This window comes from Gopherus evgoodei, chromosome 22, assembly GCF_007399415.2.
Source record: "Gopherus evgoodei ecotype Sinaloan lineage chromosome 22, rGopEvg1_v1.p, whole genome shotgun sequence".
NCBI classification, from domain to species: domain Eukaryota; kingdom Metazoa; phylum Chordata; order Testudines; family Testudinidae; genus Gopherus; species Gopherus evgoodei.
The window spans coordinates 4,714,514-4,731,165 of NC_044343.1; the positions used below are offsets into that span (position 1 = coordinate 4,714,514).

The window sequence follows — 16,652 nt, forward strand, 5'->3', positions numbered from 1 at the left end:
AGGAGAGGCAGCCTTGCCAGCTCTAGGGGGCAGCTGGTGGGATCTACCCCCTGCCACCCGAAGCTGCCCCTCTCCAGTACAGCAAAGGGCATGTGGGTTACAACAGCACAATGCCCACAATATGTGCCAAGCCCCATAGAAGGGACCCTCTCTCCTCATTGCCATGATCTGTCTGACCCCTTCCCACAGCGCAGAGCCCCCCATATCACATCCTATGAGATACCTGGCCAGGGAATGGCACCCCCCGCAACATCCTCCCCAGAGTGAGGTCAAGCCGTTCCCCTCCCCACAGCTCAGCTTGGCAGGCGACCCCAGGTGCCATTCAAGGCTTCTGTGGGTTTTAGGGCTGCCTGCTGCTGGCCTCGACTCTGGCAGGTCCCAGCTGCTCAGGGCCCGGCCCACCCAATTACCTCATTCAGGTCCCCACAAGGGGAAGGGGGGCAAGGAAGGGCCCTGGGGCGAGGACGGAGAGCAGGCGCAAGCGTGTGAGATCTCAGCACTGCTGCAGGCCTCCAGCCCTCTATTTATACCCAGCCCACAGGCAAGTGTTACTCCGCACAAGGGCTTTCAGTAAGCCAGAAAGAAAGAGCTGGGTGCTTATTTTGGGGGCATACGTGAGGACTGGGCTCCCACCCGCCCGGCACCCCAGCCTGGCGTCGGCCTTCACACAGCACCGACAGCCAACAGCCCAGCCACCACCCACGAAACAACTGCCGCTTCCTCCTGTCCACGGCCCAAGAGAGAGCGCAGCACCTGCCAGACACCCCTGGCGGAGCGCCCCGCTCTTGGGGGAGAAGGCAGGGATCCCGCAGGGAGGGACCAAGCAGGGATGGGGGGCGCAGGGGATGCTGCAGGGAGGGCATGAGGAGGGGAGTAGAGCATTAGAGAGGATGAAGCTGTTGAGCTGGGCCTTTAAAGGGCTTGGTCTTAGCCCCAGCACTTGGTGTGTCAGTTTCCCCTCCCAGTAACTGCCTGGGAACCTCCCAGCTTTACCAAGGGCGAAGCACCTGGAGATCAGAGCGGGGTGGGGCCGGCGCTGGAGCAGCCGCCTCCTGGAGATTCTTTGCTCCAGGTGGAAGCTGCACCCTTCCTGCTCACTTCACTATTTGACCTTCCCCAATGGGAGCGGAGCCACAGATCAGAGACACCAGCACCCCAGCGGGCAGATGGGCACATGCAGCCTCGCCAGTGGGGTTCAGCTCCCCGGCGCCTGGTCTGTCCCCCCTCCCCCGCTTTGTGAAAGCCAGGCTGGTGAAACCTGGCACTGGGAGCACCTAGGGCCGACCAGCTCCCCCATGGCTCCCCCCGTGGCGTGGCAGCCGGCCAGTTGCCATGGCAACCGCCATCAGCTCTGCGTGTATTTTTTTAACCGGGGCCTCCGTGGGAACCTGGCCGGCTGCCACCTCATTCTGCTCGGGCTTTGTGGCAGGCAGTCCAGCCCGACCGGCAGCCATTTCCTCCTCACGTCCTTCCCTCCAGCTCCGGGCAGGGCGCTGGGCTCCCGTGGGCGCAGGCCACGCAGCGTCTTTCTGCCCTGTCTTGAGCTGAGCCTGCCACCTCTCCCTCCTCTGAAGAGGGATCAACTCTGGGTGTTTGCTGGTTCCCACTCCCTTGCTCCCATGCCAGCAAGGCACAGAGCAGCCAACCACTACCAGCGCTTCACCCGCTCCTCCCAGCACACCCCTGCCATGCCCAGCCAGGGCACCGCCACCGTGGGCCAAGCACCCCTGGGCTCCCACTTACAGCTCTGCCGATGCCCCTCAATCCTGACCCGTTCTAGCCCTGGGCTCCTGTCCTCTGCTGCTACCTCTCAGCCTTGGCCAACGGCATCCCTCTACCAGTCCATGCCTAGCTTGCTTTGCACCCCTACCAACGCCCTGCAGCACTGCTCCAGAAAACTCCTGCACTTTCACTCCGGGACCCAGCCGAGCCCCCTTCCCCTGTGGCTTGCTCCAAATTCCAGGCAATGAGATCATGAGCTACTGCAAAAGGCTCCTTAACCCCAATCCACAAGCCCAGCTCTCGCAGCCTTTCCCCGCTACACGACTCCGGCAGTTCGTATCTTCTGTCTGGTGCTACCCCTGCAGCGCCTCTGCTCGTCTGGTGCACCTCAGTCCTGCCCTACAGCGCATCCTGCCACTCCAGAGCCGCACCCACCCCTGCTGGGCTGACCTGATCCAGATGTTCATGCATCTGTCCAGCCACCCCCAAAGTACCAGCTGGCAGGACACTTCCAAACCCCAATTCGATACCGCCAGCTCCTTGAATGGCAACCTCCTGCATTGGCATGGATGCATCCTAAAGCCCATGCATCGGAAAGGAGGTGATGCCCCTGAATCTTGACCTGCACCATCCCCTAGTGAGAGACTCCCAGCGCCCAGGAGAGGCATGGTGATTATAGCAAGGAGCCAGGACTCTTGGGTTCCATCCCCACCTCTGCCTCAACATGTGGCCCTGGACATGTCCCATCACCAATCTCTGCCTTGGTTTCCCCAACTAGATAATCACTCCAACCCAGAGGGTTTCCAAGGTGTTGAGATCATTGACCAAAAGCCATTCTACAAGTGCCAGTCGCTTTGGCAACGGCGCCTGGTCCCCCACATCCCTCCCACTTGCCACCGACAAAATCTAGCAGGAAGAGTGGGGAAAAGAAGGAAAAACCCCACAATCTCCTTGCCTTAGCAGCTAAACTGCTGACAGGCCACCAGCCTGCGGCCTTGAAACACTACAGCTCCAGTGCCACCTACAGGCATGGAAAAAAAACCAACACCAAGGGAAATCCAGTGACCAGAACCTAGAATCCACGGGAATGGAAAACTGAGAGCATGGCCTTCAGAGCCTCGTATTAATACGATCACAGGCAGACACACACGCAGTGCACCCAGGTGACGAGCTTCCCTCTCCGTCCCTGCTTTACAGGGCATTTCAAACACCGCCCGGGATTTTCCACTGGCTCCACTCCACCCCAGCGCGGGTTCCCAGGAACAGAGGCCTTCTGTGAAGGTTTATCTCTGTCCCCTGCTGTGTGGACAGGGTGGGGTGTGTGGGTGGAAAGGGGGGAGGCAGTATTTTCCAGTGCTGGAAACAAGGCAGCAAGGCTACGTGGATGGAACAATTAATGAGGCAGAGGTTAATCATTAAAAAAGCCAATGGCCCATGGAATAGCAGAGCCCAGCATTCTCTTTGGAGGAGGAAGTGCCAGAAAACTCCTTCAGAGCCACCCAAGGGTGCCTGGGGACACAGATACTGGTTAACACTCTAACCTGGCCTTGCTGTTCTACCACGCCGCACACTTGGCCTTCCCAAACACACCAGCTGGCACCATGTTTTGCTACCCCAGAGAACGCAGAGGCCCCGTTACTTGGGCCTTTTGGAGCAGGGCTGTGCTAGCCAGCAGATGAGCTAGGAATTTGCCCTGTGGAGTTACTATGGAAAGCCTCAGCCACGCAAGGGTGGAAGGGCTGGCACTGAGGTGGAAGTTTTGAAGGCAGAGCAGGCTCCTGAGAACAGCATTCCCAGACAGCCCGTCAGCCTCCCGGCCCTCCCTGCTCCACACCTCATTGCAGGAGAGGCGCGCCAGTCAGCCAACATTGGACTCAGCTACACAGGGGAGCAATGGACTGGAGGTGGGGAGGGGGTGTAATAGGCACTCCCCTCAGGGAGGCTGCGATCATCATTGAACTGCTCCTGTCCCACACAAGCTATGCAGGCGGCGCTCCCAGTGCTGGTGCACAGACACTGGAGTATGAGTACTACATAAGAATGGCCAGACTGGCTCAGACCAATGGGCCATCTAACCTAGTATCCTGTCTTCCAACACTGGCCTGTACCCAATGCTTCAGAGGGAATAAACAGAAGAGGGCATCTGTTGAGTGATGCATCCCTTTTGTCCAGTCCCAGCTTCGGGCAGTCACAGGTTTAGGGATACCCAGAGCATGGGCCTGCACCCCTGGCCATCTTAGCTAATAGCCATTGATGGGCCTATCCTCCAGGAACTTATTTAGTTCTTTTTTGAACCTTCATAACATCCCCTGGCAATGAATTCTGCAGGTGGACCTGTTGCACGAAGTGCTGCCTTGTTTGTTTTAAACCTGCTGCCTATTAATTGTCTTGGGTGATCCCTGGTTCTTATGTTACCAGAAGGGGTAACTAACACTTCCTTATTCACTTTCACCAAACCACTCGTAATTTTAGAGACCTCTGTCATATCCCCCCTCAGTCAACCTTCTAAGCCGAACAGTCTCAGTTTTTTTTACTCTCTCCCTGTATGGAAGCTGTTCCATATCCTTATTCAATTTTTTTTGCCCTTCTCTGTACTTTTTCCAGTTCTAAAATATATTTTTGCGACGGGGCAACTGGGTCAGAGAACGTGTCCCCTTCTGAAACATACAAGAATGACAGGATGCTGCAGCATTCAGGGCTAGCACGGAGAGCATGGTGGGTGCAGGGAGAACGTAGAGGAGTCAAATCCAACAGCAACTGGAGAATTCTGCTAAAACCTCTGCAGCCACTGAGCAACAGCTCTGCCTCTTCAGCCTTTTCCCTGCATTGGAAATCTGGGTAGAACCAGGGAAATATCTTCCCCCTTCACCATGCTCCCAACTACAGGGGGTGGGGAAATCGGGTGCTTTGGAAACATTCCCTAGCAGGATCCACCCCATTGTAAATTATTCCCTGCAAGAAGAGATGCCAAATCGGCTGTCACCAGGCCCTTAAGAGACGCTGATGTTTCAGTTTCCAACCGTTCCCTCTCCGCTGGCTCCCCCATCCCTGCGCAGCAGACATCCATCTGGCTGAGATATGCAAGTCATGACCGAAAGCCCCTAATGGAAATAAATGACATGCTCTCCTCGCTGCTCCAGCATGCAATAAATTCCTCCCCAGCCGCCCCACCCCCACCACTGCTCAGGCTTTTTTCCAGTCAGTCCTTCACTCCTCATTAACATTCCCCTTTCATGCCCACCCAGGGCCAGAAAAGCCCCCAAGGCAAAGAAATTCCAACCCGCCCCATAACAATGCTTTTCATCTATCCACACCACAGTGCTCTATAATCTTTTACAGATGAGGAAACTGAGGCAGAGCAGGGACATGACTTGCCCAAAGTCACACAGCTGGCCAGAGGCAGGACTAGAACGCAGGTCTTCCAAGTCCCAGTTCAGTGCCCTAGTCCTTGGGCCACACTGCCTGACAGAAAGAGGTGCCCCTTTTCTCCCTTGGACCAGCCCCTTGTACTCATGCCCATCCCAGGAGAAGCTGAGCCATACTTTGCTGGAGTTAGAGTGATCCTAAGCACCTTGGCTGAACTACCTCCTGCCTTCCTAGAAATAAAGGTGTCCCATATCCCCAGCCCCAGCAGCAGCCAGGAGCTGCCCCCTTCAAAGCAAGGTGTCACCACTTCTAACAGGGACTCCTGAGCTTTTCCTTAGCATGGATCACATTGTCCTGGCCAAAGTGTCTCATGGGCACCCCGGCACTTGCCTCCATGGGGAAGGAGTTATCCTTGAATGCAAGTCAGCAGCAGGAAATTAAAAGAACCATGAATGTGCTGGGCCCACCACAAAAGGCCTTTTGCCCCCACTTCTCCCTGTCCCATGATCCAAGCATGTACAAGGAAGGAGATTTTAAATTCCCTGCTATGCCCCCGATCAGTTTAGACTCCAAAGCACTAGGGCAGGTTATTTTAGTTTGGGTAAGACACAAGCGAGATCACTGAGCAGAGCAAATCAGCTGTAGCTTCCAGGAAGCAGCAGCCAGAGCTGCGGCAGCAAAAGGATAGGACAGATGCTGACTTCCTACGTGGGCAGAAGGCTCAGCTCAGAATAAGCTGGGGGACAGGATAACATTGCTATATACATAACAATCCTGGCAATCAGTTCTGATGGGGAAGGACAGACAGGTTAGCAGAGCCTGGGCGAGGGAGGTAGCAGGCTATGGGAGAAGGGGCAGAAGGACTGGGGGACACTTTTGCAAGATGTACGGTGACCAGCTTATGGGAAGGCAGCTTCCAGCACTGCTCGCAGGGGACAGTAGTGAGCAAGGTGGGATGTACACACCATGTGACCCCAGTATTTCTGGACAACCGAGAGAGCACACACATCTAGTACTGCTCCAAGGGATGAGTGCCTTCCAGCCCCCATGCAGCACAAGCCAATGTTTACCAGGGCAGCCCCTATATCACGGTGCACTAAAATCCTAATGACCACACACCCAGAGCAAGGAGCTTGGACTACCACAGAAGTTCTCAGCTTCCCCTCTTCATTGTCAGTCATCGCAGAGGGATCTGGGGCCTGGCTGGTCAGATTCCTGGGAGGGCATAGCTGGCCTGATAATGGAGCAAGTCGCAGCTGCCCAGAAGCGCAATCTGCGGAGACTACAATTCCCAGCATCCACCACTTTACATAAGAGAAGGGCAAGCGCAGAAGTGGACACTGACCATCCTTTGCCATAAAGAGAGGTGCATACCTCTCTGCGTCTGTATCTCAGACAGCCACTGTGCCTGCCATCACTCTGCACCTTTGCCATTGCTAGCCAAAGCTGGCAAGAGACGCTCTGAATAGCTAGAGGGGTTGCTGACGGAGACACTTTTCCGGTCCTAAAAATAGCAGCTGGCCGTTTCCACAGCTTCCAGGCCTCGCCAACGCTCTTCCATTAGACGGAAAATTAAAAAAAAAAGCCACCTTCCGCTGGAAGGAGAGATGCAGGCATGCGTCAAGCCAGGCACACACAAGCCACAAATAGAAGCAGGGGAGAGAGCAGGGAAGAGGAATCAAAGCGGTTCCAGCCCCAGTTACTCCTGAGACATTTTAATTAGCACTCGTTCAGATCTGAGGCTTTGCTTATGCACAGCGCAATGCCTGACCTTTAAAAGGAGGAGCGAAAGGGGAGGGAAAACGCACTGTAGCGGCACAGGGAAGTCAGCAGAGCTCCAAATAAGCTCTGCGACAAGGAGCGTTTAGAGGCTTTTAATAAATGACAGTGAGGAATTTAACACCATCGGCACTATTTCTGATTAGGGGGGAAAAAAGAGGAGGGAGGGGGAGGAGAAGAGGCGGCAGTGCTGAAAATAACCATGTTACACTCCGGTGGCATTACTGCACGGAGCGACGGGGGTGGGGGGGGGCACACCACAAGGAGGGGAGTGAGATGATAACTCTGCTGCTCACTGACCTTTCCTAGAGTCTCTGCCAATGGAGATCACCAGCGACATGAGTTGGATGGTCTCCAGCGGGTGCCAAAAGACTGAGAAATGGTGATGAAAGCACAGGAAGAGGGACAGCCGACCGTGTGGGTGTCCCTGGCCAAGTCACGCCACTCTCCGTGCCTCAAGTAGGCTTCAGGATACCCCACGACCGCCCAGGAGGTGGTGAGGCCCCACCGAGAGGGCTTTGCGATCCTCCCACCTAAAGAGCTAGGAGGTCAGTATCAGATTAAGACCCTGGAGGCAGATGGTGCCATTTGTGAGACACGCTTCCTAGCACAGGCTCTGGGACAGGAAGGAGGAGAACCAGATTTTCCTCTCTGTTCCAGCCCACTCCTCCCCCTAGGTGATGCTCATCTTCTCTGACATTTGAGGAGGCAGGTGGGGATTAGCTAGCCCTCAGGGGGAGACACTAAGCAGCTCACTCCTACTCCCAGCTGGAAGGCTGAGCACAGCCCCAACCCAGCCTCAGACACTGGCCCGAGCTAACGAGCCTTCACCAATATTAGGGTAAAAAATCTCAGGGACAGGCCACAGCCAACGGCCATCCCAATACATGTAAATATATTGTGTACTCCCAGGCCATTCAGGAAAGATCTCTCCCCCTCTCCCAATCTGGGAATGAAGCCAGCACAGAGCTCCATGTTGGGAGGATTGGGAAGATCTTGTCTCACTTGCAGGATGTCTGGTGTCCAGGGACGATGGAGCAGCACGCTCCAGGGAGGGGATCAGACAATTTCTGGGAAGAAGCACGCTCCTCCCAGAAATGCAGACAGTAGCATGAGCACTGACAGGAATCCCTGCAGGCACATGCAGCAGACCAGTTCACAGGGAGAGCTGAGGTGGGAGATGAGCAGTGTTTTGGTTCTAACTCCCTGCAAGCCATCACTAAGCAGAAGGAGATAGGATCCGAGTCTGAGGGTACGTCTACACTGCGCAGTTGTTGCCAAAATGTTTGTCTTTCGCGGGTACTTAAAAAAGCCCCCCCGCAAAAGACAAAAGTTTTGCCGACGGAAGCAACAGTGTGGACACTCTCCTGCTGACAAAGCTTATGCCACTCGCGCGGCTGGAAGTATTTTGTCTGCAAAAATGTCGAGACAGCCTTGTCAGTAAAAGCTGCCTGGTGTAGCCAAGCCCTAAGGCTGCCCCACTGTGCCATTGGCACAGCACTAATCCTTCCATTCAGGCAGATTGTTCCACACGCTGGTGCCAGAGAGTGAAGAACGTGACTTAGAAGAAACCTTCAGCATGGTTCTCCACGGAGATGCAACCGACTAAGGGGACCCCTTATAACCCTACATGTCTGGGGCGACTGCTCCCAGCTTCACCCAGGCTGACCAGAGCTGGGACAGGAACATCCCCACAATTGGCACGTCACCTGCAGAGGAGCACTGTGCAATATGGCTGGTGCAAACCATGGGCTCCGCTCCACAGTCTGAACCTGCCTCAGAAGAAGGTCACACCCAGCAAGTTGGGGCTTTTGTTTTCTTTAATTGATCAAAGCGAATCTGTCTCATGCCATCTGTACAAACGGGTGGTGAGGGAAGGGGAGCCGGGCCCAGCCCCAGTCCATGGCTTCTGCATATCGACAACAGAATCCCTGCAATACATACAAGTGGAAAGGTTTGGAAAGGATCCAGGCTCAGGGAGCAATGGGGAAGGCTTGGAGGTAGTTCATGGTGGACGGGCATTTTGGGGCCTGTGTGAAACAAGGCACTGAGGACCACAAGCACCCTTGAGAGCCCCAGGAGAGCGGACAAGGAGCAAACCGGCCTTACAGACCAAGCTCTCTGCTCATCCATGAAGATGACCAGGGGCTAACAGCTGGGTAGCCTGCCCTCATACCCACTCAGGTGGTCTCTGGGGCTGCCAGTGCAGTCCCTTTCAAACCCAGCAGGAACTCAGCCAAGCGCCAAGGCCCAGCATGCCATATGCTGAGAGGATCAGGCACTGAGCAGCAGCAGAGACAGGAGCAATTGGTTCTCACTGAGGAGATCAGTGTCAAAATAGGGAGAGAGGGGGCATGTGTAGCTATTTAGCTTAAGATGGGCAGCCTGCCATACACCCCACCTGTAAGTCAGACTCCCACTACCGCCCCAGCCCTGAATTTGCCCTGCCGGGTCTGAGGCTGTATCCGAAGCCTTCAGACCCCACAGCGAAGTCTGTTAATAGCAGTGACATATTAACCAGAGTGCTACTAAAAATGCGGAGACTCCAGCTTGGGCCAGGAACCGACTGTGTCCAGGCATTAGCCACCTTCTAGCAATTTGCTAACCAGGCACCCCTCCTGCCCTGCAGCTGTGATCAGAGACTGACCTGGCCCATGCTGCCATCTAATGGCAACGGTCCGCTATGACAGGGGCATACCCCCAACTGCCTTAGTGTCTGCCTCTGGTTGTTCACAGAGGGCCAGGGCTGCAAGTGGGTTCCCTCCTCCATCAGGGCAGTCAGGGAAGCTTGGCTGTCGAGCCCTGCGCAGCCTCAGCCCTTCTAGATGGGGCTTCAAAGAGGGCGGAGCTAACAGCAAAGATCGGCAGCTCCCCACCAGGCCATGGTACAGAAGATGCTTTACCCTAATTACTCCAGGGCCTTCACAAGGGCCTCAGTGGCTTCCACGTTAATCTGGGCTTCTACTTTAGCTGTTTCATCAGGTGCTGCAGCCAGCTGGGACAAGGCCTTATCCAGATTCGACCTAGCAGTCTGTAAACACACAAGAAAGGGGGAGAGCGGTCACCAGGGATTAGGAGCAGGAAAGTACGTCAGAGCACAGCTGGGTCCGGCACCGCCGGGGATTCTGGTGCTGGAACAGCTACACCCTGAAGTGCACCGCTGAGCTGAGCAGGTGGCTGTTACTATGGGGGCTGGACTTAATGAGCTGGGCCCCACACAGGCACTGGGTGCCCAGGGTGGGGTGCTCAGGGACACCCCTATGCCACACGCTGCTCATTCAAGCCAAGCCCCTTTTCAAGCCCACAGTACCTACGAGAACAAATTTGTCTTGGCAGAGGCCAGTGAGACAGACCAAGTGACTTTCTCAGCCAGGGGCATTGTCTGGGGTGTCCCAGGGCAGAGAATAGACAGGACCTGCTGCCCCAGGTCAGCCAGCCAGGCCCCTTTCCCCAGGGCAGCTGTCACTTTAAAAGAGTCGGTAGAGCTGCAGTAACAAACAGCTCTTAGAGGGTAAGGGCGTACTCAGCAACGCCACAATAGGCAACTGCTGAGCCAGCAGCACTAAAAGCCTTCGTGTGAGGGCACCAGAGAGGCTTGTCCTTGGAAGCTGGAGCAACCCCCAGCAGCCCAATTTTGCAGCCTTTGCAGTGTAGGCCAGTCCTGCACATTGGCACTCATCCATATGCAGGGTGCGTAGAGAGGCTTGTTCTGTGGGTCTGAGGCCAGCCTGAGCATTTGGACAGCCTATTGAAGGGCCCCATGGTTAAAAGAGGGGCCCCCAAGACTTCGACGCAGGTGTGGAGTAGCAAAAGATCACTAAACACTCCAGGACAAAGGGATGCAGCCTGCAGGGAGGGCTTAACTCAGCTTCTTTCCCCTGTATCCTTTAAAGGAAGGTTTAACTCTATGATCGTGGGCAGTGGGTGGAAAGCTCAGGGTCAGGAAACAGACCTTGATCTGGGAAAGCCTTCCTCAGCCACAGGAAGCTCCTGAGACAGGCAGCCCACACAGGAGGAATAAGGAGTGAATCTCCCACAGAAGATCTCAGCTATGCCCTGCTAGCAAGCGGGGCCCAGCCCTGCCACCCAGCGCAGGCAGGTGACCGCAGGGTACTCACAGCGAGATCCAGCATGTCCAAAGTGGCCACCTCTTCTGCCAGCAGCTGTACCGAGCAGTCAGCATTGACTGTGATGGAGCCACTGCTCACTGCAAACACAACAGCAGGGGGACTGAGTCAGTGGGTGCGGTGGGCAGCCCACGGGCCCCGGTCCAGGGCAGGGCTGTGAGCTAAGCCTGGTTTGTGGGGCCAGGTCACAGGATAACAGTGGTGGGAAGGAGTCACAATGGCTGGTACCCCCATCTGTATCTAGTGGAGCTTATGCATTCTTAGCCATCCCCCGCAAGCAGCATTGCGAGGTCAGGTCTGTTGTCAGCTCTCACTGCCCCAGGTGTCAGGTGCTCTAGTCACCGGACAGATGACCTGGACCTGCCAGGGGACTGGCACACGCTCCAATGGTGAATCTTCACTTGCCACTCACCCAGTTGTAAGACTCCTACAGCACCATCCAGCTGAACACCTCAATGCACTTTGCAGAGGTTTTGTAAGCCTGCCAGACTCCCTCCGCAGCCCCAGGAAGGAGGGATGATCCCCATTTTACTGACCGGAGGGCTGAGGCAGAGAGATGATGTGGCCTGCCCAGACTCACACAGTGCTAGAGCCATAAACAGGACTCAGGAGTCCAGATTCCCAATCCTCCATCCATTGGACAACAGCCCCCTCCCAGACCCACAGACAGAACCCCGGAGTCCTGGCTCCCAGGATCAAGGGTGAAGCAAAGATTCTCCCCCACCGTAACCCTGAAGGGGAGTCCTTTCCAGGCAACAATTCCTCCCTGCTGCCTCCTCTCACGCTTTCAGGGCCCCACCCAGCTTCACATACCAAAGTACTTGGTCGCTGTGCCGTCCTCGGCAAAGACTGTCACAACTCCAGGTTTCAGGACCTGCAGGGTGGGAACGTGAGATGCCAAGATGCCGAAGGAGCCGCTCAGCGTGGGGACGTCCACCTGCTTCACGGTGGCGCCATTGTACAACACCTGAGAGAGGGGAAGGGCAGTTAGGAGCAGTTCTCTACCCCGACAGCAGGAGGCAGTACCAGGCAAGGGTCCCTCCCATCCTGCAGCTCACTGGCAGAGCAAGGGCCAGAAGGGACCCAGGAAATCTGCTCTCACAACATGGGCACAACCTGCTGAGTTAACAGAATCCCTGCCCTGCCCTCCCAGGCTGAAGGGACGAGTAGGTTCAGTGTCAGCATACAGCCAGAAAGCTTCAGAAGGGTGGGACTCGGGAGGTGGGGAGGGAGTGGGCCTGGCAAACAGTGACTGTGAAAGCGCTCCAAGCACAGGGGGGTGGCCTGAGGAGTCATGGAGTCAGGAGTGGGCGAGAGAGACAAAGGGAGCGGTGTGAAGAAGCTTGGGAAGAACGTAGGGAGCCCTTAACGTGAACCCTAGCCGAGGAGGCTGATAGGAGAGAGATAGTGAGGCAGGCTCCTCACAAGCTTCCCACGCAGCTCTGCCAATGCAGCACAAGTCCTGCCTTGCAGTGCTAGTGCTCTGTTCCAGCCCTGGGCATCCCCCCGCCCCAGCGCTCTGCCCATGCAACCTCAGACCTGAACTGCAACACCCCTGCTGGCTCAACACTTGGGCTCCCACTCCCCTCCATCCATGCAGCTCAATCCTAACCTGCAGCACCCCTTGCTAGCCCAGCTCCAGGACACCCCTCCCACAACTCTGCCAGTCCACCTCAATGCCAACCCACAGCACCGCAGTTAGCCCAGTCCTGAAGCCCCATGATAACCCTGGGCACCTCCGTAGCAGGAGACGCAAGCCATGCCAACACATTCACAAAGAGGAATCTGATAGACCAAACATCTTGCCTGTGAGCCAACCCTGACCACACAGGTACAGGGGAAACAGCAGCCACAGCAGCTCCACAAAGGCAGGATGGGAGCGTCAGGAATGCTGAACATAAGGGGTGTGGCAGAGTGGAGAAGTGTGGGTGCAGAGCTGGCATAGCAGGGGGTGCTGCAGGGTCGAGAAGGTACTTAGGCTGTAAGATCCTCAGGGAGGGGCTCACCTTTTCATTGTGTGTGTGCAGTGCCCCAAATCCTGGGGTCCTGATCTATGCCTGGGGTCCCCAGTGCTACTGCAGCACAAACGAACAACAGAGCTGGGGAGCTTAGAACTGGGTGCTGCAGGGTCAGGTTAAGGTGCACTGGCTGAGCTGCACGGGGGCCCCAGGATCAGGCTAGGGGTTCAGGCTCAGGACTGAAGAGCACTAGCAAAGCAGCCTGGAAGATTAGGCCATAATCTGATAATCCAGTGTATTCTGCCTGAACTGCTGTGTCCGTCTCTTAAAATAAAAAGATTTCTAAATCCCTTCCATCCCCAATAGCTGCGCCTTTAGGGCCTGATCCCTGCCTTCCCCCCTGCTTGCGCTGGGCAGCCAGGGCAGATAGTTTGCCCAGCACCTACTCAGGCATTTCTCCCCCTTTAGCAGAGAGCTTGTGCTGGATTTAACCAGGCTGTGAACAACGTTTCTCTACCAGTTGGACACTTGTCAGGGTCTGTTATCACTATGTAACAATCCACAAACAGAGGTTAGCTGCATAAATGGCATTTCATAGCTCCCATCAGAGCCTCGGGATGCCCCCCCAAAATCTTGCAAGAGCCCCTTGCCCTCACAGGGCTGGCACCACATCGAGCTTCAGAGGGACCAGACACAAAAAAAGTTGGCATCATACAACACCAGGATATAACATTCCTGAAACCACCTGCATTTAATGGTTCTAGAGCCTCCTGCCTGCCGTGGAATGAGCTGTACCGTCAGACAGACACTGGGCCAAGGAGAGGTGCCCTGCACCATGCTCTGAAGGTCACTACACCCAGGTTCCTGATTGTGTGCGCGTGTGTCGGAATTCCACGTGTGGGGACTCTTCCTTGCCATCCCCACGTGGCACAGCCCCCGCACGCTCTAGGATGGGGCTGTATGTTCAGGCACAGATCTAACTGGCCCATATCAGCACCCTACAAAGAACACCCCTGTGCCACATCCCTGGTGCCCCCCAGGCCCGGCCTAGGACCCCCCCACCACACACACCCCTGGTGCCCCCCAGGCCCGGCCTAGGACCCCGCCCCACACCCCTGGTGCCCCCCTAGGCCCGGCCCAGGACCCCCCCCACCACACACACCCCTGGTGCCCCCCAGGCCCGGCCTAGGACCCCCCCCACCACACACACCCCTGGTGCTCCCCTAGGCCCGGCCTAGGACCCCCCCACCACACACACCCCTGGTGCCCCCCAGGCCCTGCCTAGGACCCCCCCCCCACACCCCTGGTGCCCGCCAGGCCCGGCCCAGGACCCCCTCCCCCAGACCCCTGGTGCCCCCCAGGCCCGGCCTAGGACCCCCCCCCAGGCACCCCTGGTGCCCCCCAGGCCCGGCCCGGGACCCCTCGTGTCCCCCGGCACCTGCGTGGGCGAGGCGAAGGTGAAGCACATCTGGGCCGGGCCGGCGGCCGCCTCGGCGTAGGGGCGAGCCGGGGCCCGGAGGCCGGGCAGGCGCAGAGCGCGGGGCCCGAGGGCCAGGAGGCGGCGAGCGGGCAGCATGGCGGAGCCGGGGCGGGCGCGGAGCGGGCAGGCCACCAAGGGCAACGGGGCCAGCGCGGGGCACCCTGGGAAACGAACGGACTGCAACTCCCACAATGCACCACGCGGTGGGCCGCAAGAGCTCGTGGGAATCGCAGGCCTGATCGCGCTAGAGACCACAAATCCCATAAGGCACCAGGGCAAGCTGGGAGGGGGCTGTCCCCGGGGTCTCATGGGAATTGTAGTCCTGATGGCCACGCAAACTACAAATCCCATGATGCACTAAGGAAGGGGCCTGCAGCCGCGAGGCCTCGTGGGAATTGAAGTACTTACCAAAATAAAACTGAGGCTAAGAATCCCACAATGCACTGGGGCAAGCCTCCGCGTCCTCTAGGACTCCTGGGAGTTGTAGTTTTTTCTCCTGCGTCCGACTATTTACTTCCCACCTGTTTGTTTATTGTAAGGTCTTTTTTCCTCCTATCGCCCCACAAAACCACTCCATTGTATTTATGACCAGTGCTTCTTGCCCCAGCACACCTCATCACTCGGTGGGTAGCTGCATGCATGGGGCCAGATTCATGCAGAGCACATCCCATTTTATTAATAAAAGCAGGTATTGGAGTTATGTATAAAGAAATTCTGTGACTTACAGCCATGTAACAGGACTCAGCCAGCTTGCCCTGGCCCTCCCAACTCTCTTGGGAGAGAAAGTCCTTATGCCATTGTTTTACATTCATTTTTAGACAGTGTTAATAATAATAATAATAATAATAATAATAATAATAATGTAATTAATTAATAAATATACTTAGCTCATGTCCAGTGCTTTTCATCTTTAGTTCTCAAAGCCCTTTACAGAGGAAGTCAGTCAGTATCACTATCCCCATATTATGGATGGGGAAACCAAGGCACAGGGAGACAATGACTTGCCCAAAGAAAAGTATCTCCCTCTTGTGAGGAAAGCTTTTTCGTTTTCTTTTCCCTGTAGCTTGTGTGTGTGTGCATGTCTGTAGGACACATAACATCCCTCCGGCATATTTAAACCTCACTGTTTCTGTCTCTTACATCACAACACCCTTGAAACGCAGCTCCCCATAACCAAAAAAGTGCAGCGGGGGAAAAATTGTTTAGTTTAAACTTCACCATTCCTTTGCTATTGGTCCAATATTCTCTGGAGCCACCATGCCACTAACGGTGCCTTGAGACTCAGCAGCTGCCATCTATCTGTTCAGAAACAGCCACACAGGGACTGTGCTGTGTGCATGTTATCAGCTCTTAGCATGGAGGCCTGAGAAATAGCAGTCTTTATGCCCAATTTGGAATCATGATAGAATGAATGGAGGGGAATGTGAAGAGGGCCTCACAAGGATAGTGTGTGTGTGTGTTACCTTGCAGTGTATACACAACCACCCCATGGCACCAGAAGAGGGCACTCCATGCATGGAGATATAATCCATTCAATCTTCTTGCCCAGTGCCAGGTATTTTCATACACCACAAGGAAATATTAACCGGAAAAGCTCCATCTTTAAAAGGAAACCCAGTTTACCTATGCATGACTGACTGGTGGGAGTGTTTGAGGGCATGTCTCTAGGTACGAAGGAATCATAGAAGAATCATAGAAGATTAGGGCTGGAAGAGACCTCAGGAGGTCATCTAGTCCAACCCCCTGCCCAAAGCAGGACCAACCCCAACTAAATCATCCCAGCCAAGGCTTTTGTCAAGTCAGGCCTTAAAAACCTCTAAGGGTGGAGATTCCACCACCTCCCTAGGGAAACCATTCCAGTGCTTCACCACCCTCCTAGTGAAATAGGTTTTCCTAATATCCAACCTAGATATCCCCCACTGCAACTTGAGACCATTGCTCCTTGTTCTGTTATCTGCCACCACTGAGAACAGCCTAGCTCCATCCTCTTTGGAACCCCACTTTAGGTAGTTGAAGGCTGCTGTCAAATCTCCCCTCACTCTTCTCTTCTGCAGACTAAACAAGCCTAGCTCCCCCAGCCTCTCCTCATAAGTCATGTGCCCCAGCCCCCTAATAATTTTTGTTGAACCTCATCAGATTTCTTTTGGCCCAATCCTCCAATTTGTCTAAGTTACTCTGGACCCTGTCCCTTCCTTCCAGCATATCTACTTCTCTCCCCTA

General features: G+C 55.5%; 1 protein-coding gene across 1 annotated transcript; it reads right to left on the reverse strand.

The window, feature by feature from the left end:
• Nucleotides 1-8,669: 8,669 nt before the first annotated feature.
• On the reverse strand, nt 8,670-14,543 carry ATP5F1D (ATP synthase F1 subunit delta). The gene is made up of 5 exons (XM_030540641.1): nt 14,391-14,543; nt 11,808-11,961; nt 10,986-11,074; nt 9,771-9,898; nt 8,670-8,798 (listed from the first exon to the last, which is right to left on the reverse strand). The coding sequence occupies exons 1-4, from the start codon at nt 14,526-14,528 to the stop codon at nt 9,776-9,778; spliced, it is 504 nt and encodes a 167-aa protein (XP_030396501.1). The 5' UTR covers nt 14,529-14,543; the 3' UTR covers nt 8,670-8,798; nt 9,771-9,775.
• Nucleotides 14,544-16,652: the final 2,109 nt, after the last annotated feature.